The following is a 21,095-nucleotide window of genomic DNA, read 5'->3' as shown; positions in this document are numbered from 1 at the left end:
ATGCTGCAATACCTTCTTCCAGATGAAGAAGGGATGAAGATCTCTGTGAGAACATCCGCTAGCTGGTCTGCACATTCTCTGAGCACTCAGCCAGGAACATTGTCAGCCTTCAGTGGGTTGACTCTGCACAGAGTTTTCCTCATGTCAGCTGTGGACAGACACCTGGCCGCTGGGTTGAGGGGTGGTCTTTCTCGCTGCCACGTTATTCCATACTTCGAACTGTACGTAAAAGTCATTCAGTGCATCTGGAAGGGAGACATCATTGTCACAGGAGAGTGATGTTTTCCTGTAGTTACTGAGGGCCTGAATGCCCTGCCACATGCACCGTGTGTCGCCGGTATTTTGTAAGCTTCTGTGAATTCCCTGAGCGTGTGTGCGCTTTGCCTCTCTGATAGATCGTGACAGTTTGTCCCTCTCTGTTCTTAGGGCTGCTTTGTCTGAAGGTTAAATTACCGTTTCAAAAGTATATGTGACACGACTGAACAAATCTGACAAAGACCTCATAAACAGTGTGTAGTGTTTGGATCAATAACACACAAAATAACATGTTTTCTTGTTTGTTCTTGCGCAAACCACTTTGCTGTAAAGGTGCTATTAATAAACACTGAATAAACAAGCATTACTCACCGCTGCCTTCTGAAGGTGTTATTAATAAGCATCGAATAAACAAACATTACTCATTGCCGCCCTCTAAAGGTGTTACTAATAAACACTGAATAAACAAACATTACTCACCGCCGCCCTCTAAAGTTGTTACTAATAAACACTGAATAAACAAACATTACTCATTGCCGCCCTCTAAAGGTGTTACTAATAAGCATCGAATAAACAAACATTACTCACTGCCGCCCTCTAAAGGTGTTACTAATAAACACTGAATAAACAAACATTACTCACAGCCGCCCTCTAAAGGTGTTATTAATAAGCATCGAATAAACAAACATTACTCACTGCCGCCCTCTAAAGGATAGAATAAGCAAACATTAAACCACTGCCCTCAAAAGGTGTTATTAATAAACACTGAATAAACAAACATTATTTAAAACTAGGTAAACTTATTCATGCTTTCTGCCCAGGTAAATGGCCTTCTTAAATTTCTAACCTAATCTCAGGTGCCTAAACGTTCTGCTATTTAAAATGGTCATTTTCTTATAAGTACTATCTAAGGGCACAAGTAGCTTTGCATGATTTGTTAAGTCTGAAGCATCTAAATGTTAATGTTCTGGAGAGTGTGTATAGTAACATACAAATGTCTAAATATATAAAGATATTTATTTGGACAGTAAGCATTTATACAAAAAAAATTATACAAAAAAAGCATGTTTAATGTGTTTATTTTTATTTGTATTTATTATAATGTTATAAAGTGTGTTTACTGGCAAAACACACTTACTGCTGAGATCGTTTCACATTTTTTCTTATGCCTGACACTTTTGCACAGTACTGCTTAGCTTAAAGATGAGCATACAATGTAATTAAAATGTAATTAAAATGTAGTTAAAATGTAGTTAAAATGTAATCATGCTGAGGTATATAAAAGGGGGTTAAATCCTTATAAACAAAAGATACAGATAGAAGATATTTATATAGATTAACAATAGACATTTTTGACATACTAGCTAAAGGCACTGTAATAGCTTTTCATTATGCATCAAGTACATTAAAGTCCTTCGTTCCACCTCTCAAACAAGCAACATTCATAAACATTAATGACTTGAACCTACATGCTTCTTGATGTTAACTTTTAAAGATGCAATATTATGCCGTCAATTAAGAAAAAACTGTCACAGTGAAGCAAGCACCATAATGTTCTCATTTGCTCATGACTGCATGATGATCATCTCGTCACACAGAGAACTCAAAGGCACGTCTGATTATGCATGTTTTTCTTCTGGTGGTTTAGTTGGATAAGGCTCTGTTTGGTTGGTTGGATTGGCTGAATTTGGCCAATATCCAGGGGGACCTCCTGCTTGACTATAGGGTGGGTGAGATGGATTTGGACAGAACTCTGGAGCACTTGGTGCTGGATTCTGCTGTGGCGCAGAGGGACCTGGATATCCCATAGCAGAATATGGAGGAGGATTGAAGGATGGAGCTGATGGAGGTGACTGGAATCCTGGAACTGCTTGATTTTGATTTGGATAGACGTCTGTATAGGAAGGAGGAGCTTCTGGATTGGCTGGCTGTGGATACGCAGGTGAAGGGTAAAGGCTGGGGTAAAGTCCTGGAGCTGGTCCAAAGGCAGCACCAGGAGGACTGGGCCCAAATGCAGCCTGGGGTGGAGGACTGGGCCCAAATGCAGCCTGGGGTGGAGGATTGGGCCCAAATGCAGCCTGAGGTGGAAGACTGGGCCCAAAGGCAGCCTGGGGTGGAGGATTGGGCCCATAGGGCTGAAAGCTTGGTGGGCTTTGCCAGGGAACCTGGCCTGCAGGATAAATAAACACTGGAAATTTGATCTCTGGGTCACTTGCATAGGGGACATCCAAATAGACCTAAAAAATCAGAAGAAACGCATAAGAGTTGCAAGATTAAAGTTTCTAGTTTCCTAAATAGCACTTTAATGTGGATGAATTGATGTTGCAATTAAATAGACTACATCAATGAGTAACCTTGCTTTTACATTAAGTTTCCTATGCATTTGATTCCACAATCACTATAATATACATAAAATGGATCCTTTCAGCCTTGTATTGAACAACTACTCACTGAAAAGCTGTCAATCAAAATAATACTTTTTAGTGTACAACTAGAGTTATCATCTGCCCAAAAAAGTTGAGATATGTACAAGAACATACATTTTAGTCTTCACTATATCCTTATTGAGATTCATATTGACTTAAAGTCATTTAGCTTTATAAAGGAAAGAAAATACTGGTACCTTAAGTATGTACTCCAATTTGATAATACTGCAATTTGCGACGGTCAGTTCCAGGTTAGGTGGGATTTTCAGGTCTGTGTTGACTGTTTGCTTTGATCCATTTGGGACAGGATCTCCAACCACTTTGAAAATGGTTTTTGATGAATACTTAGAGCGGCCTTGTGCATAGAAGACCTGTTGTTGCTCTAGACTGTACTTCAGCTTGAGCTCGCGAGATGAAGAGTTATCAACATTGGTGGAAACCCTGATGACATCGCCTTTCAGAAAGAAAGAATGAAAAAAAATAAACAGAGTCAAAAACTGCATTGAACGAACTAGAAAGTTTGAACTGTGGCTTGCCGGTACAGGAGAGTTAAGATTGAATGCTTGAGTGATAATGTAAACTGACCTTGCATATAACCCATTTTGTCAATTGTTGCTCTCATTGAGGCACTTCCAGAGGTGAAAAGTTTCATCTTTTTGTCTATAGCTGCACTCTGTGGACTCTGTATGCAAAAGAATACAAGACAACAAGAGTAAACTAACCAGCCAAGTACCAAGGTAACGCAGTCACGTAGAAAGGAGGAGCAGTTTGCTACCTACTGGGGTGTAAAATGTTTGGGCACCCCTGGTCAATTACACATACAGAAAACACACTTTTGTGCATTTAATGTACAATTTCTATTTATTTACTGAATTTAACATATTGAAAAATATAAAGCATATAAAATGAGGCCTGTGCAAAAGTTATGGCACAGTGTATATTTTATTTTTCATTTTTTTCCCCAGTTAAACTCAGCAAATAAATAAAAAATATTGCTCTAAAATTTTACATTTTTAAAAGTTTTTAATAGCTTTTAATGAAAATGTAATAAGTTTGCTCCCTATAAAGGATGGGCTAACTCATTTGTACATGTAGTTTGACCAGAGGTGTTCAAACTTTTGCATAGGACCCAATTATGAAGTCCCAATTTTAAATGCAGCTTGAAGCTCTGTCTGCCACAGCACACAGTGGAAAAGAGTGATCTGGGCAAACGATTCATGTGGTCATAATTCTATGCAAATTAACAAAATAACATAAGGTTCTATAAAAAAATCTGGTATGATTTTATTGTTGAATAGTTCATATTATATTAGTTAAAAAAAATATTTTTGCAATCCACAGTCATGTGATCCACACAGAGCGTAACAACATCATTGTACTACAATGATGAAGAAACTGTGTTTTCCTAATGTAGAAAACCAATGTTTGCTGCCTTGTTATGCATGAACAAGACCTGCGTTAAGGTTTTGTCCAGCATTCTCACATTTCTGATCAGAATAGTAGTATCACAATGAGCTGTACTGATTATTGAGCACAGCGAGATTATTGGTAACTGCCCTGATGTCAAATTTGCATTGTAAACATAACTGTTCCCACTGGGTTGGTTGAGACAACTTTTCTCTGGTGACTGCTTTATTACTGATGGTGGACTATCTCATTTTTTTTAACTGAGGTAGCCAGAAGAGTGGCTTGGCTACCTCTTGGCTACAGCCCTGCTGGGCAAGTTCTGCTGTTGAAGTCATTTATTTTCTGTTTCACTTCCCCTCCAATGGACAATCTAACAATGATCCTTTGTAATGATAGACCTAAACAAATAATCTGGAATTTAGAAAATCTCAAAACAAGTGAGGAAAACAGCATTCAGTTATCTAATCTAAATTGTATTCCAATGCCTTCCATTCTTGTAAAACTAGACATTCACTCTTTGGCATGCAGACAACAGAATATCAGTGTTTACTATTGAACTTTCAGGCAGGGTTAGCATGCAGAGCTGCAGTACACTACATAACACTCGTTGTGGAATCTTACTTCTGTTACATTATTGTCTATGAACAAGGCCGTAGTGGGAATATTGAGACAAGTAGTCTGCAAGAACGCCTACCACTATAGATACAGTAAACCAGACAGGCCTAGAGGAAAAAACATAAATAAAACAACTGAGCACATACCACTGAATTAACACCAGCACCAATCCTTGGGACAAAGTTGATTTCTGCTTTCGCAGTGCGGTCCATCTTCCACGAACGATCCAGTCTGACTTCCAGAATGTACTTAACTGACCCATAATATCCTTTAAAAGACGGTGGCATATTCCTGCAATTTAGAATACAGCATAAATACTTGTGCATTAAAATATCCAAAGATAAATTATTTGATACTTGATTATAAATAATTCTTAATGTTACAAAATAATCCTGGACAGAGCACACATTTTACTAGGGAGGGATATTCAAGACACCATAGACAACCTTCTTTGGTTCTTTAAAACTGTCTCATTGTGTAACATACATGTATACCGTCACAGTAACCTCCCACAAGTTAAACAAGAGAAGTCTAAAACAGAAGTGTAGTTAGCATAATGTGAAGTCTGTAGAACTGGGCTGACATTAACAAGAAAAATGGAGCTCCAGCCAATGCCTTTGGGATGAGTTGGAGTGGCATTTGTGATCCAGAACATCAGTAGCTGACCTTTCTAATTCTCTAATGGCTGAATGCAATCAAATTCTCATAGCAGTGTTTCAGTATCTAGCGCAGTCTTCCTAATGGAGCAGAGGCTGTTACTGCAGCAAAGAAGGAACAAACTGCCAAATTATACCCTTGACTGCGGAAAAAAGAGTGGATGGCTACAAACTATCGGACATACAGTGTATATCTACAATGTTGACATGGTAAACAGTTATTGGGTAGGTGGCCGGAGGGCTGTACATGCAGTCCAAAGTGGGTATCGTAAGAACTTTCTAAGACCTTCACCTGAAAAAGTAGTCTTAGTAAAATCAACATTCACTCTAGTTTTGTGACATACACACCTTGTACAAACAGATACAATATTTCTTATACCGTGGTTAATGGAGACCTCCAGTCATTCAAACTCTGTTCAAGAAGATACTAAATCCAATATAGCAAAGTAAATTCACAACTATCCCTATTTCAATTTCAACCCAGAGACTTCCAAAACACCTAGGTCTTTCAAATGCTTTGGTCTAGCTTACAAGAACTATCTGCCCACTTCAATACAGGCTTTAACATGGCCTCATTCACTTGGCCTCACCATTTCTCCTCGGAAGAACATCTGAGGCCATATTAAGGGCTGTTCCATTACTAGTTTTTGTAGGGACAAGGGATCAAGTGAACACAAGTGTGGACACATTTCCCTTTTAAACCACAAAAAGGTGAACACAGTTTTTTTTTTATATAAGCAATAACAAAATACTAACAAAATGCTTATTTCAAGATTATAACATTCAATTTGCTATGCTCACCCTGGATTTATGGTAGCTGACTGCCCCATCTGTTATACATGACTGCTGATTAAACTTCATTACATTATTGTGCTAGCTTTCTAGTCTGCATGCTAAAGGCTACACAGCTAGCACCAATGCACCACAGTTTAAACCAAAGCTTGTAGCCAAACAAATCATTTATTCACTAAATGTACAATGCTATGCTCAAACTTCTCAAAACGTTTCTGCAATTTAAATTGTGCATTGCTAGGGAACGGCTAATTGTGGCTAACCTAGCTGAGGTTGAGTGTTTTTCAAAAGAAGTGCAAAGAGTGGCAAGGAGTGGCCCAGTATCATTATTTCACAGCAGTGTTTATGTGTTTATACGACATTGTGATTAACATCATGGGACTAAAGCAAGAACAGCAACACCTTCTTGTAGGTCATGTTGATAAGGCTACATGACACCTACATAAGCCCTTCATTACAACTGAAATGGAAACATTTAAACACTTATTCCGATAGGTGTCATTTTTCATAAAGGTTGCATCTGTGAACTGTGGTGTCAAGTTGACATAACATCTCTGTCTGATTTTTCTGATACTAGGTTGTGTCACGACACTGCCTGGGGTGAAATGACAGACATTAGTAGCTCTGTGTATGTGACAGTGACATAATGCTGACAATATAACAAAGCTTGCAAGTCAGGCTGGTTAAACAAATGTGAACATTTTATGTGGTCCTTCTGCATAGTGAGTTATATTTCAGTATGTTTAAGATTTAGGCACATGATCAGCACTGTCACTGTGATACACACTGACATGCTATGCCATTTCACCCAAAAAAGTCCCATGACACAGCCAAATTTCAGAAAACCAGTGTCACCTCTTATGTCAACTTGACATCGAAGTTGACATAAGTAGCCTTTATGACAGACAATGCCTTTTGTAAGCCCTTATAAATGTTTATGCAGGTTCATGTCAATTGCTTATGGCATGCTTATGTGTGTCATGCAGCCTTATGAGCATGACGTACAGTTAACGAGAACTTAATCTAAAATGCAAAGTGCTGAAATTGTATTTAAAAGACATTTGAGAATCACTACTCACCCATGGGGCAGCTGAAAGCTAAATGGATAAACGTGTCTTCCGGGCCTAACCACATTACCGTCTAGAAATAAAAGATAAAAAGAACAAAATTAGAGAAAACAAGCTGTGACTAGGCTACATTAACGGATGCCAAACCAAAGTAGCCTTCAATGTGACGGCTGAAACAGTACACTGTGCAACCTGATTTGTTAAGCTTCCTCCAACAGCTTTTGAAAATGTTCACCTTTCAATTTACATAAACCATTTGGCTGCTAACTGGATGCTGTAAACATAATAAGGTTATACTTACAGGTCTCCCCAGTTGTTATAATGACGTTTGGCTCATTATTTGCTGCAGAAGTAAAACAACAGAATATAAGTAAGTCTTTGTCTCGTTTATCTCTCTAAGGTGCAGTTGCATAAGAGAAGATAAAATCCAGTGTACTTTGTGTGTACTCTGCTACACACACACACATCTATATATATATATATATATATATATATATATATATATATATAATATATATATATGGGGGGTGGGGGGTGTAGCAAAGCACACGCAAAGCACACTTCCTATATATATATAGGAATTTCTACAGCATTCATGTCAGCGTCTTCCAGTACTGGAAACAACACATGTACTGTAGGCAAGAATATTATAGCATATAAAAACACTTCTTACAGAAGTATTGCACAGCACTATGGATATCTTATAGGATCTTACAGTATTTTTGGAGTTTAAGCAGAATATGTGGATTCATTATCAGTTTTTCACTCAAATCGTGCAGCTTGAGGCATAAATTGTTTTATTTTAATGTAAAACTTCTCCAGTTATGAGAAGCCTAAGTAACTCATAGCTATGCTGTCGGTTTAAGCTGCCCTGTGTTAAGGCCTGACAGCAGCAGTAACGTTAGGGTAACACGCTCCTCACCAGGTTTGGAGGGGTCCTGAATAAAAACCTGCTTCAGTTTGAAGTATCTCTCGTGGGAATGGTACGTGTGGGTCCGATCATTACGCCTCTCCGTCCAGCTCACGTCCGCGTCCCCTTTACATTTAATGTAAAAACAGTCGATCTTCGCCTCTTTGGCCACGTCCAGAAAAACTCGCCCCTGAAGAACGTCGCCATTCGTAAAGGTGTTGGTCTCGTTAACCGGATCGTAGTTCAAAGTGAGCTCTTTGATCGTGCTCGACATGTTTCCTTTCCCGTTAGTTTAAAGCTACAGTGAGGTGTTCAGGAGAAGCTTCACGGGTGCAGAGGTTGCATGCTCCAGCCTGTCTGATAGTAAAATATCGATCACGAGAACATAAAGCTACTTGCTCAGAAACATATCGTCGAGTCGAGTCTGTGAGCTCGCGTGAGTCTTTCTCTGTCCGGTCGCATAAACAAGTGGAACGCCACGCCCTCCGCCCCCACGAACAGCTGCCTGTGCCCCAACAGTTGAAAGAAACTTCCTTTCCTGTCTGTTATCCTTGATCTGGTAGCGATGTGGATCCACGTGCTAGTCAGGGTCTGCCTATTTATGTAGTGAAGCCATTTGCTACAGATAAGGCACAAGTACTGCCGCTTGTATTGGGACGCAACCTCTCAGGGGCTTCAGTTCGACGCATGCGCAGATGCCATTTCTGCACGTACAGTCAGAGAAAGAGAAAGAGAAAGTTTGGGGTCTTGGTCAAATCACATGTTTTGTTGATTTTCTAAGTGAAACTACGTTAACATACCTGCTACAGAGAGCACACTTTCACACATTTTAACACACAATTACACAATTAATTTATTTACCAGGGCAAAAGTAATGGGACATATTTGATGATTATCTTTTTCCAATATGTTAAACTCAGTCAACCTTAAAAATGAGTGCTTTCTGAGAACATTGAGAGTGACCCTGATGTGTAATGTAGCCAAGCATTAGAACAGAGAATTAAGGACTGAAAAGAGTAATATACGTTGAAATTAAAAGGTACAACACAAGAAACCAGTAAAAAGACAAAATAAAATTTTAAAACAGTTAATATAATAAAAACCCAGTTCAGTAAATACTATAGGCACCGGCAAGATGACCCAGTCACTGGAATGAGTTTGATAGTTTCTGTTATTTACAGTAAGCATAGATGTGTTGTCGGTTACAATGGCATATGGCTTTGTAAATAAACAATAGTCAGTGTGTTTCCTGATGTACAGCCAGAGAGGACCACCCAGCTTTTTCAGAGTAAGCATTGATGAGTATTGTAGGGTTCGCCAGTGATGAATCTCAGAGCTGAATGACAGACTGAATCTAAAGGTTTAATGTATATGAATTAGTAACGTCACTGGCCTAGCTGCCTTAGGCGCCCAGTGGGCGCAGCCATGCAAAGCGGCCATGCAAAGAGGGCCTCGATAGGCGCCATGCTCGCAGTAGGAGCAAGAGTTGTTGTTGTGAGCTTAACACATGCAGCAGTGTTGGTTGTGCTATTCTGTGTTGGGTTGCGGGAAAGTTGAGTGGGTCAAAGTGTCTCCCATGGAGTGAAAGTATATGGCTACACGTGACCTGCCTGATATCTGGGTACTTGGTTAGTGATGAGCTGTAGTTTTCCATTTGGCTGTTCAACAAAATAGCATTTGCCATTAAATTCTATATTCATTTCTATATCTTTTTCTTCTGACGCTACAGAATATATGTATTTTTTTTTAATTCCAACTGGTGTTTCATTACACCCCTTGCATTTGTGTATTTTGTCAGTAATGCTGCCACTGAAACTCTTTCAGGAGGGAAAAAGCTCATCTTCTCGTGTATGACACAAACAATTTATTTGTGAGCAGATAGGCTAAATAAGATAATCTTTTTTTACAGCCCATTCATTTTATTATCAGCTCATGAACAATTACAGTACATGCAAAAGACAAATGATTTTTAATGGTAGTAGTGTTGACAGCATCTTTGATTAACTGATAAGCATCCCAAAAACCCATGAACTATTATTCCACGCATAAAGGGGAATACCACCAATTTTTCAAAATTTCCACATTATTCACTAGTTGAAATGTAGGCAAAGCCATTCAGAGTGGTTTGATGTAAAATGGTTAATTGTAGAAAAACCAACACAGATTTCTTTACACTGGTGGTGATAGGAGCCAGGGGTCGTAACAACACAAACGTAGCCATTTTGTTTACTATCCTAAACCACCAGTGAACCTACACATCTTCTGAGTTTGTATACATAACGATGGTCGATTAGTGATGAATCTGAAAGAAAAGTTTTCTTTGACGATTATTTTGCTTTACAACACTCTGTATGTACCCCTTACTATGAATTTTGGATTTTAAAACACATTTTAGGTGAAAAAAGAGTTTATGCAGAAATTTTGACACCTGGTGGAATTCACTTTACAGGGTACAGAGGGCTTCTGATGAATTTTTATTTTCACAGTACTGTTTTCTCTTCTAGGCTGAAAGATACAATTCCTCTGTTAACTGTTAGCAGATCAACAGTTAATGATTCCAGGTTTTCTGCAGATCTCCTGATTCCTATCAATATTAACCATCAAATCCATTAAGATAAATCAAGAAGTTACATTTATTTTACATGAACCATAAATATTGTATACAAATTATACATGTCACATCTTAATTTTAGATATAAATAAAATTGTTTTGAATATGATTAAATACAACCACATAAATGCCTGCTTGAATAGAATCATATAAATGCCTGCTTGTGAACCAAGAAACTTCCAGATTATTGGGTTTAAGACTTTTCCAATTTTTCTGTGTGCTGTGCAGGCAGAAGACTAACAGGTAGTTTGTTCTGATTGGTTGGATGTTTGTGATCCACATCATTTGAATTCTGCTCCCTTGGCAGAGTCTAGGGTATCCACAGAAAGCTGGTCCTATGGAGAGTTTCAAGCAAAATGACTTTATGGGCTTTTTTGATAAACAATAATAATTTGTCACTGGAAAGAAATCAACAAGCTGGATGAATTTAATTTTTCAGAATATTAATCACCATTAAAGCCTTCACTTTCATCTAAACCCTCATGATGAGGCAGGCTCCACAGTTCTGCATAGCTTAATTTCTTGTGACTACAAAATGATCTCCAGTTCATCAGGTACAGAGTTTAAAACTGTGTCCAATAAAGCCTGTTTTCAGGGATTTCAGTTGGATAAGACCAATGCAGGTGCATTTTGATAACCCATAGCAGGGAATAGAGGAGGATGGAAGGATGGAGCTGATGGAGGTGGCTGGAAACTTAGAATTTATGGCTAAGTTGTGGGTAGATGTCTGTATAGCAAGGAGGAGGAGATTCTGGATTGGCTGGCTGTGAATTTGCAGGTGAAGGGTATGGGCTGGGGTGAAGTCCTGGAGCTGGACCAGAGGCAGCACCAGGAGGAATGGGGCCAGATGCAGCCTGGGGTGGAGGATTGGGCCCAAATGCAGCCTGGGGTGGAGGATTGGGTCCAAATGCAGCCTGGGGTGGAGGATTGGGCCCAAAGGCAGCCTGGGGTGCAGGGTTGCTCCTTCTTGATTCATCTGGAATACCGCACAGTTGAACACTTGGTTGCAAAGTACAAAGCTGGCTTGCATGGAGAATCACCAATGGAAATTCCATCATTAGGTCCTTAGCATAGGGGATAATCAAGCGGACCTAAGAAAAATCAGAAGAGTGTACTTGCAGTCAATTAGTGAATCGTGGCAACCGAAAATGTTGGTTTCCAAGTAAAGATTAAACTTGGTCCTTGACTAACAGGCACATTAAATCTGATTTAATGATAGCTGCATTTCTTAAATGAACCACAACTTTGAATAACCTTGAATTTATCAAAGGTACAAAAACTTCGTGAATTACACTGAGTTGCCAATTTATTAGATGCACCATTACCTTAAGTCATAGGTCATGTGACATGTTTAGCAGCAACTACATGATAACTGCAACTGAGCATGTTAGTTCTAGCATGTCCTAAATGGCTGTGGTGCTGGGTTTTTCACCCACAACATTTTCTAGGCTTCAAAAAGCAAAGCAAAAATCAACCAGTGATCAGCAATCCTGTGGACAAACAGCTTGTGAATGACAGGGGTCAAAGATGAACATATATTTTTATATATTTGAAATACATTGATAATATACACATAAATGCTGAAATACAAAACACTAAAATGTATTTCAGAATATATTGCCAAATTAACTAAACATATTTTTAAAAAGATTCATTTTAAAAGTTATAGATTATAACTTTTAAATTATAGTCATAGTTGATTTTATAGTTAATGCAAACCTTGCAATTTACACAGAAAGATGTCTAAATGTAAACTAGTAGAGCATACTGGGATCAATCCCAGAGCTCAAAATGTTTTTACTCATATCATTTTAATAATCATATTTGGCTTTAGTTTTGTTTTTTACAGATTATTTCCAATGACGTAGCAAAATAACTTGTGATTGTGAATATACATAAAAGAAACTCAAATAAATTATTCAAGTTGTACTTAAGTAGGGATTCTCAGTACTCTTTCCACCCCTGATCATGTCACGAGGCTGTTCTGAAGGCCAAAGTAGATGCAGCACGCTACTGGATTATAAACTAATAAACTTGCAACTCAGTTTGTATAAATGAATGTAAGATACAACCTGCACATCGTTAATAACCAAAAGTTTAAATAAAACCTTTTTGTTACACAGAATATTCAAAAACCTTTCCACACTACATTTAAGCCACACACAATTCAGGAAGTGCAGTAGTCTGGGCAAAGCTAACACTTTACAATAAGTGTTTACTAACTTAACTAAGGCATTTGTTAGCATGAACAATACATGAGGTACAGGGTTAATAATGGTTAGCTAATATTAAGTAAACAAGTAACAACTGCATTAGTTAATGTTGTTTTTATATTAAGTGTTGACTAACTAATAACTAGTATAATAACTAATAACTAATGCATTTGTAAAAATACTGTTGCTTAAATCTCTCGGTTTGGAGCTTAAGCATTTTATTTGACAGCAAAAGAGTCTGAAAAGATAATAATAGAGATTTATAAACTTCAGTTCCTGTGCTGATAGATGCTGGATAGACTAAAAAGTTTCTCTGAAGTTCTAAGAGTTACTCGGTACTTTATATACCTGATGGAACACTGGCCAAATTGCATGTGTAGTTAGAAGCTGATTACATTTAGTGATATGACCGAAAGAAAATAAGACACTGGTACCTTGAGTATGTACTCCGCTTTAATAATCGTACAGTTTGTGACGCTTAGTTCCAGGTTAGGTGGGATCTTCAGGTCTGTGTTGATTGTTTGCTTTGATCCAGATGGGATGTGACGTCCAACTACACTGAAAATTGTTTTTGATGAAGAGGTATGCGCCCCTTCTGCAGTAAAGATCTGTTTTTGCTTGAGACTGAACTCCAGCTTGACCTCACGAGACGAAGAATTATCAACATTAGCGGAAACCTTGATGACATCACCTTCCGAAAAAGAGAACAGATCAAGAAAAACCGTCAAAATTCATAAAAAGTGCTTTAACTTTTGTTGGTAGCACATAGGCCTGTGCCCAGTGACAACTAACTGAGTTGCTGTGGTAACAGTCCATAGTGACAGTAAAAACTCGTTTACTGCTGGTTTAAAAAAACGTTAATTTATTGATTTACTTCGTGCAAAACACAGCATTGTTGCATTATTCTATAAACTAGTGATGTGTTGCTCGTGATTGAGTCAGCTCTTTGAGCCAGCTCTTTTTGGTGAACGTTTGGAGTTAACTTTTCTTTTTTTTCTGTGGTAAATAAAGACAAAATAAACGGTTCCACCCCTTCATTATCATTACATGCCACCTGTTGTTAGTTTGTCTCTGGTTTTGTTTTTGTTGGTTTTCATGTAGATCTTAGCTGATTAATGAGTTGATGGATGTAACTCACTGAAAAAAGCCAGAATGCCCATCACTATAAATCCTCAATGAATGGGGTTAATGAAGCTAAATGGCTAAAAACCAAAAGTTAAAATAGTTTTTAACCATTCATCCAGGACCTTCCTTTCATTTTGGAAAGTAGAAGGATGTATTTCACCAAAAAAGCAAAGAAAACATATCAATATATTTCCTTTTTTCTACAGGAAATGTATTTTGGGCAGTAGTATGCCTGCATTATTGCTATTGAATGCTGATTGATTGTGAGCAAAGCAGCTCACTGGCTGAGCAACATAGTTCGTACTCACTGACATCATGAATGTACATGAGGTGCCATTATAAAGTCCTATAATTGTTCAAAACCGCTCAGAAACATAACTGCAGTGTTAATGTTTAATGCTCACTGTGTGTAGGAAATGAATGCATTCTTCTATATAAACATGTTACATGTTACAAGCATTTACAAACTATGATTTTGCTCAAATGCTCCATATTTTTCTCTTCATTGAATGTTCTCTGGTTAAACGTGCTCAGTGTGGCGGACAGATATCATGCCTGTACAAAAAACCTGTGGTAAGGCATACATTTTAGGACATCCTCAGACCACAGTTTCAAATATAATATTAAAAAATTATGTTTTGGCTCTTGCACCTCAGGTGAAACGGGACTTTTCCAATTCCAATTTTATTATTTCCTACTAGATTAATTATAGTTTCATGACCAAATCAAAGATGACAGTATAAAGCAACTACAACTTTTACTGAACTACGCTTTTATTATGTTCTTTTATTTGACAAAGATTAAGCTTTAACTCACAAGCTAAAGGACCTCACTCAACAGGACTTTGGCACAGGACTAGTAGTTAAACAATGCTTATGTAATAGTGTAAACATACCTGGAATGTAACCCATTTTGTCAATGGTTGTTCTAATTGAGGCACTTCCGGAGCCGAACACTTTCATCTTTTTCTCTGTAGCAGCAATCTGTGGACACTATATACAGAAGTATAAAAAGACAATGTTGAAATATACCTAAAATACTAAATAGAAGGCTGCCCAAAAAGTCATTCCATGTATAGGTTGACTGCTTTTTATGCATATTACCACAACGCATATATATGTATAGACCTGAACACGCAATCTGAAAATCTCAGAAAAATGGGGAAAACAGCATTCAGTAATTTCAATGTTTTTTATTCTTATAAGTCTAGACTTCACTTCTTGGCATATGCACACCTGAGCAACAATGTTTACTGTTTAACTTAAGCTAAAGGAGGTTTCAATTTTACTTCTGACACATTGTTTCACATTGTTTTTTTTCCATTGAATGAACAGGTCTAAACAATGAGCCGTTCTGTAGAGGGAATGCTGAGACATTACGAGTTACCTGCTATAACTACTACTTCTCTAGATTCAGTAAGTAAGTAAGTCAGAAGGACTACAGGACCAGCATAAACAAAACATACACACTTCACACAAAGACATACCATTAAAAGAGCACCACCGCTACTGATCCTCGGTACAGAAGTGAGTTTTGTTTTCACAGTGCAGTTCTTCCCCGACAAATGATACAGTCTGACTTCCAGTACGTACTTAATCGAGCCATAGCTTCCTTCAAATGATGGTGGTAAATTCCTGCAATAAAGAAAATAACACACATTTTTATGTTTCTAACAGTTTGACTTGATTAAAGATCCATCATATTTGTAGTTTTGAAAAACGATGCCTACAGAACTATGAACTATGATGCTACAACAAAGATAAAGCTCACCTTTTACTTACAATATAAGTACTTTGGACAAGTTTCTCTGTCACTAGCTTGTCTCAATGGTTTAAAAGGTGCATGCATATATATCGCTGTTGTCGAAAGAAGACCTCATTTCTCCAAAATGATAACTTTAACAGGAGACTTTTTTTCAAGTCTTTGGCCCATTTCCTTTGGTCCATTTACGCACAATGTAAAGGACAAAAGGCATTTTCAAATTATGTCAAAAACTGAAAAAAATGTAGTCTAATCTTCAGAGTCTGACCAAATCGGACTGAGCCATAAAACTGCCGCAATATCAAGTTTAGCTCAGTTTTGTCAATTTTGCTAGATCAATATTAATGTTGTTTTGTTCCAGCCAATCTGTAAAGCATCTTACAGATTAAAAAAAGCATTTTGTTTGGCAAAGAGTATTCAGTTCATTTCTGGCTAATTCCAGGTTGTGTAGGTGTTGTTCTGTTACAGCTGCTCACTGAAAAGCTTGCTCAGTTGTAATGACAGTTTCGGAATTTAGTGTAGTCTCATATTCAGAGTCTGACCAAATCGGCTGTAGGTCAAATTTTATCTCAAAAGTATCTGTTTTCTGTTTGTGCACAAAGTAAGAAGTAAAAATGTTCAAATGTTCCTAAAGTTCCTAAAGCTATTGAAATCGGAGTGATTCAGTGTTTGTGAAAAATCCGTGCTGTTATGGCAAACTAACAGCACAGTTAGAACGCTTCTCAACCAATCAGGTTGCATGGCCGGAACTAACTGTTGTATAATTTACCAATAACAAACTCCCGAAATGTACCACAAAATATTTAACTCAATAATGTAATAAATGCTCTAACAATGCAGTACAATGTCTTGGCCTTTAATTAATGATAATGTAGTATGTTATTACATGCCTGGGCATTTTTTACATTATCCAGCCAATACATAATATCTTTTATTTTATTGGGCATTTAGTATTATTAGTTTTGTTTATTATTTTCCTGCACCTCCAGAAAATAGTAGTGTTAGAGTGTTCTGTGAGTGGACACATACCAGAACCAAAAAGCCCATCACCACTGTTCATTCAACTCTTAGTATTATAACAACACTTGATATCAACGCCCTGAGTCATATGAATGAAATGAGTCACAGTTTCAGATTTTAACTGAAGAATACGCTTTCCTGTGTCTACATTCAAGGCCAGTCTGGAAAAGACGTTATCTGACTACCACACCCAAAATATTTTGAAAATTGTGATTGTAAAGAAATAAAAGAAGGCATATTTTAGTTACGCAAGGTCTCATGTGACCAATATCATGTACTTGAGCCGCTTTAGTTGAGCTAGCAACCTGAAAGCTGAAAGGCTAAATGAACATATACTTTACAGAACAAAACCAAGAACCTTCTCTGAAAGACAAAGCAAAAGACTGAGAATCACTACTCACCAACTGGGCAGCTGAAAGCTAAATGGAAAGACATGGCTTCCTTGTCTAACCACATTACCACCTGGAAATATGAATACAATAAAAAGACAAAGAGCAGTAACTTATTTTAAGAAAGACAGAAAAGATAAGTCTTCAGTATAAATGTGCATTCAGATTTACTGTACATTATGTAGCATAATTTGTTTTTTTTCCCTGTGGTTTTTGTAAACTGACTCCCCTGAAATCCACACACGTTTATTTCCACAGAGCATGAGGCTGGAACTGGATGTAAAATAAACAGACTGTACTTACATATTTAATTCTTACCCTGCTTAGAGTCCTTCTGGATGAAAATCTGCTTCAGTTTGAAGTATCTCTCATGAGCATGGTATGAGTGCCCATCCTCACCCCCTGTTGACCAGTTCACGTCTGCATCTCCTTTACACTTTATGTAAAAAAAGCTGATCTTTACTTCTTTGATCACTTCCAAAAAAACTCGCCCCTGAACAATGTTGCCATTCGTGAATGTGTTGGTTTCATTAACCGCATCATAGTTTAAAGTGAGCTCTTTGATCATTCCTGGCTTTTCAGTTGTTATTAGAACCTATCAAAGCTACAATGAAGTGTTCAGGAGAAGATGCACAGGTTTCACTCTCCAGTCCATCTGGTGGCAACATATAAGCCACAAGAACATAAACGACTGCCTCATAAACTTGAAAAAAAAAGTGACGTAAAGGTCTTGTTTTATTGCTCAATTCCTGTTATGCTCTGCACGCCTAACAGTTAAGGTCCTCTGATGCCATAGAAAAAACACGTTTATACTTTAAAGAACCATTTTTACAAATCAGATGTGTAAGACCCTGGTTGTATTTCAGATGTTTATTATTGCTTTTGTGAAATAAGGCTTGATTAAAAAAAATAAAAAAGGGCTGGTCAGTTCATATATAACAATTCACATACTTTAGAGAAGGCGTAATGATTTCTGCAATCGTTTTCATTGTTTTTTAAAATGGCCAACAGAAAATAGTCTGATCAGTATTGTTTTTCTCCGTGGTATGCAATATAGCGCTAAGCGAGCTTTCACGCTGGTTAGGACTGGACTGAAGGCCTTACACATCAGATTAACCGCTAACATAAAACTGTATGTTTGTTACTAAGCTTTAAACAAAACATGCAAAGTTTTTTTTTACAAGTTTCAGGTGTTTGTGTTTAATCCAGAATGGCTAAAAATGTTCATGTGAACTGTCGTTATCTTAGCTCTAACATACTAACATAATCACACAGGGGCACTAGCAGAAATTAATAATATCAAAAATGTTTTTATCTTTGTTTTTGACAGAATCTTGAGATGTATGGTCCAAACTGAAGGTCCAGCTCTAATATTCACAGTTTGCCACTGAGATCTGGTACATTTTTGATTGAAACTTTACATTGTGTGGAGGTTCTGTGATCTTTAAAAAGGGTTTTTTAAAAACACTAGCCACTGAAAAGATCCTTTAGGGAACCAAAAGTGGTTCTTCTAGGGCTCCTTTTGGCACCTTTATTTTTAAGAGGGGAAAGACTCCAGTATGCCCTGCGATGGACTGGCGACCTGTCCAGGGTGTATCCTGCCTTCCGCCCAATGACAGCTGGGATAGGCTCCAGCACCCCACTGCGACCCAGAAGGATAAGCGGTTTAGATGATGTATGTATGTAAGACTCCAGTAAGTAATTTTTTTTGTAAAGCATATGTGAAGGAGTATCGATGTTGTGGTCATTGTCCTCAAGAATGAACAAGAACTCCAGTTTGTTTTACAGCACAAATTAGTTTCCCCAACCACTTCAAAGGTAAGTAGGTCAAAGAGTGAACAGCATGTTGGACTGATATTCTCCTGACACTCTCCAAAGACGTGCATTTTCTTTCTCATTTTATGGCGCTTCATTCTTTTGTTTTATAGCAGTCACTTAGTGTAGCTTATTTTGTTCTCAAGATGACACACATTCCAGTAGTGGTGCTATGAAGCAGTAAAAAAGACAATCCTTGGCAGGGTAGGGCAGAGGACTGAACGGTTGATGAAGATGGAAGGAATCCTGATTTTGGATGTGTAAAAGAAGACAGACATGCTTCTAGCTGGCTATATAGTGTATAGAGTGGGGTAGAGAGTGAGTTGTTGATACAAATGTGACAGCAGAAGCGGTAGGATCCTCTTGCAGGTTACCTGAGAACTAGTGTGGGTAAACAGTTTTCTGGGCAACATGATATTCTTTATGGTGTACCACAGGGTTCTGTTCTAGGCCTATTTTTATTTTCATTGTACATGCTACCACTGAGTCATGTTATTAAAAAGCACAGAGTTAATATTTAAAGTTTCATAAATGATATGTAATTATAGATCTGTAGAGGTAGATGTCAGGGCCTAAACACAGCATACACAGTTACGTTGGGACAATGTTGTGACAAGCTATTGTTTTGGTGGCTGCAACGTTCTCACCAACATTTTGCTAAGTTGCCAACAGGTAGTCACAACACCATATGGCAACATTATTGAATGATGAGGTTGTGACAACATTGGGACAACCATGTTCTGACAATGTAAACAGCACCACCTTTTGACAGTGTTATAGCAACATGGTAAGAAAATAGGCAGTGTTATGACAATTATGTGTGTTTGCTGGGAAGAAACAAACAACTGGCTATGCAGCATCATCGACGGGTTGAATGGTAATTTAATAGAATAAGTCAGGAATCACACATTGATAATCACTAAAACAGCTTTCTGTCCTGTAGGAAACATAAAATAAGTTATTTCCTACCTCACATGTGTCTGTCTAGAACTCTGGAACTCTTTATACATAAATGTTCACCAGGCACCTACCAGTAGGGGAGAGCAGGACACAACCTAACACATTTTGGTTTTTGCGAAAATAATTTTCAAAATATTTAAGCTGTCAATCTTGATTTTATACAAGCAAAGTTAATTCAGTATAATTCTCTGTTGTAAGATACAAATGTGTTTTGCAACCATAGTCCGTTATATCCTGGCTAACAAAATTACGTTCTCAGAACGTTCCCCTAACGTTCCATTTTGGTTGTGGGAACGTTGCATTGGAATGTTCCCTCAATGTTATTTTGTCCAGTTTTCTTAATGTTCTCAGAACATTCTTTATAAGTTATGAAAACGTTCCTATAACGTCACCTCAACCTTATTTGCAACAATTATTTAACATTCTAGGAACGTTGTCTTGGAACATTCTGACAACGTTCAAAATTATATTCTCTAAACGTTCCTCTAACATTCCATTTTGGTTGTATGAACGTTTTATTGGAACGTTCCCTCAATGTTATTCTGTGCAGTTTTCTTACTGTTCTCAGAACGTTTTTCTTAAGTTATGTGAATGTTCCCAGAACGTCACCTCAACCTCATTTGCAACAACAGTTTAACATTCTAGGAATGTTGTCTTGGAACGTTCTGACAACATTCAAATTTATGTTCTCTAAACGTTCCTCTAACATTCCATTTTGGTTGTATGAATGTTTTATTGGACTGTTCCCCCATGAATCTGTCCAGTTTTCTTAACGTTCCCAAAACATTCAGGTTACAAGAATGTTCCCTAAACATCAACCCAACCTCATTGGCAACAATTTAACATTCTAGGAATGTGGTCTTGCAATGTTCTGAGAACGTGAAAACATTCCTATAACATTAATTATGATGATATTGTTGCTAAATTTAAAAAAGGCAATTTTTATGTTTCCTTAACATGTTTCTTAAAACCACTGTCCCAGATTATCACCTCAGCTTTATATACACTGACCACTGAACATTCCTGGAATGTTATCTTTATACGTTCTTCAAAGGTTTATAGTTCCAGTTTTC

The 21,095-nt window shown here is 37.6% G+C and overlaps 2 protein-coding genes across 3 annotated transcripts in view; both read right to left on the bottom strand.

The window, feature by feature from the left end:
- Window positions 1-1,254: 1,254 nt before the first annotated feature.
- On the bottom strand, window positions 1,255-8,805 carry LOC118827204 (arrestin domain-containing protein 3-like). Its single transcript, XM_036598478.1, has 7 exons — window positions 8,141-8,805; window positions 7,520-7,561; window positions 7,231-7,291; window positions 4,850-4,994; window positions 3,267-3,363; window positions 2,879-3,135; window positions 1,255-2,492 (listed from the first exon to the last, which is right to left on the bottom strand). The coding sequence occupies exons 1-7, from the start codon at window positions 8,400-8,402 to the stop codon at window positions 1,875-1,877; spliced, it is 1,482 nt and encodes a 493-aa protein (XP_036454371.1). The 5' UTR covers window positions 8,403-8,805; the 3' UTR covers window positions 1,255-1,874.
- A 1,932-nt stretch (window positions 8,806-10,737) lies between these two features.
- The window catches only part of LOC118827217 (arrestin domain-containing protein 3-like), a 29,603-nt gene continuing 19,245 nt past the window's right edge, over window positions 10,738-21,095 (bottom strand). Inside the window, exons 1-6 of one of the 2 annotated variants that reach the window (XM_036598504.1) lie at window positions 17,566-17,933; window positions 17,260-17,320; window positions 15,564-15,711; window positions 14,973-15,069; window positions 13,387-13,643; window positions 10,738-11,830 (exon numbers count right to left, since the gene is read on the bottom strand). In XM_036598504.1, coding sequence (XP_036454397.1) covers window positions 11,435-11,830; window positions 13,387-13,643; window positions 14,973-15,069; window positions 15,564-15,711; window positions 17,260-17,320; window positions 17,566-17,815 — 1,209 coding nt within the window. In that variant the 5' untranslated portion in view covers window positions 17,816-17,933 and the 3' untranslated portion in view covers window positions 10,738-11,434. Of the gene's footprint in view, window positions 11,831-13,386; window positions 13,644-14,972; window positions 15,070-15,563; window positions 15,712-17,259; window positions 17,321-17,565; window positions 17,934-21,095 lie in introns of those variants that run through there. The other variant, XM_036598505.1, reaches the window with a different exon arrangement.

Source organism: Colossoma macropomum, unplaced genomic scaffold (assembly GCF_904425465.1).
Source record: "Colossoma macropomum unplaced genomic scaffold, Colossoma_macropomum, whole genome shotgun sequence".
Classification (NCBI taxonomy): domain Eukaryota; kingdom Metazoa; phylum Chordata; class Actinopteri; order Characiformes; family Serrasalmidae; genus Colossoma; species Colossoma macropomum.
Note: the sequence above shows the minus strand (reverse complement) of the source record. Positions and strands in the feature narration are given on the sequence as shown.

What these genes read in the sequence shown, in the direction of transcription:
- LOC118827204 (XM_036598478.1), bottom strand. Translation starts at nt 8,402, where the DNA reads ATGTCGAGCACGATCAAAGAGCTCACTTTGAACTACGATCCGGTTAAC. An exon ending in TCAGGACCCCTCCAAACCTG is followed by an intron (nt 7,562 to 8,140) that starts GTGAGGAGCGTG and finishes TTACTTCTGCAG; the next exon opens with CAAATAATGAGCCAAACGTC. An exon ending in AATTGGAGTACATACTTAAG is followed by an intron (nt 2,493 to 2,878) that starts GTACCAGTATTT and finishes CTGATTTTTTAG; the next exon opens with GTCTATTTGGATGTCCCCTA.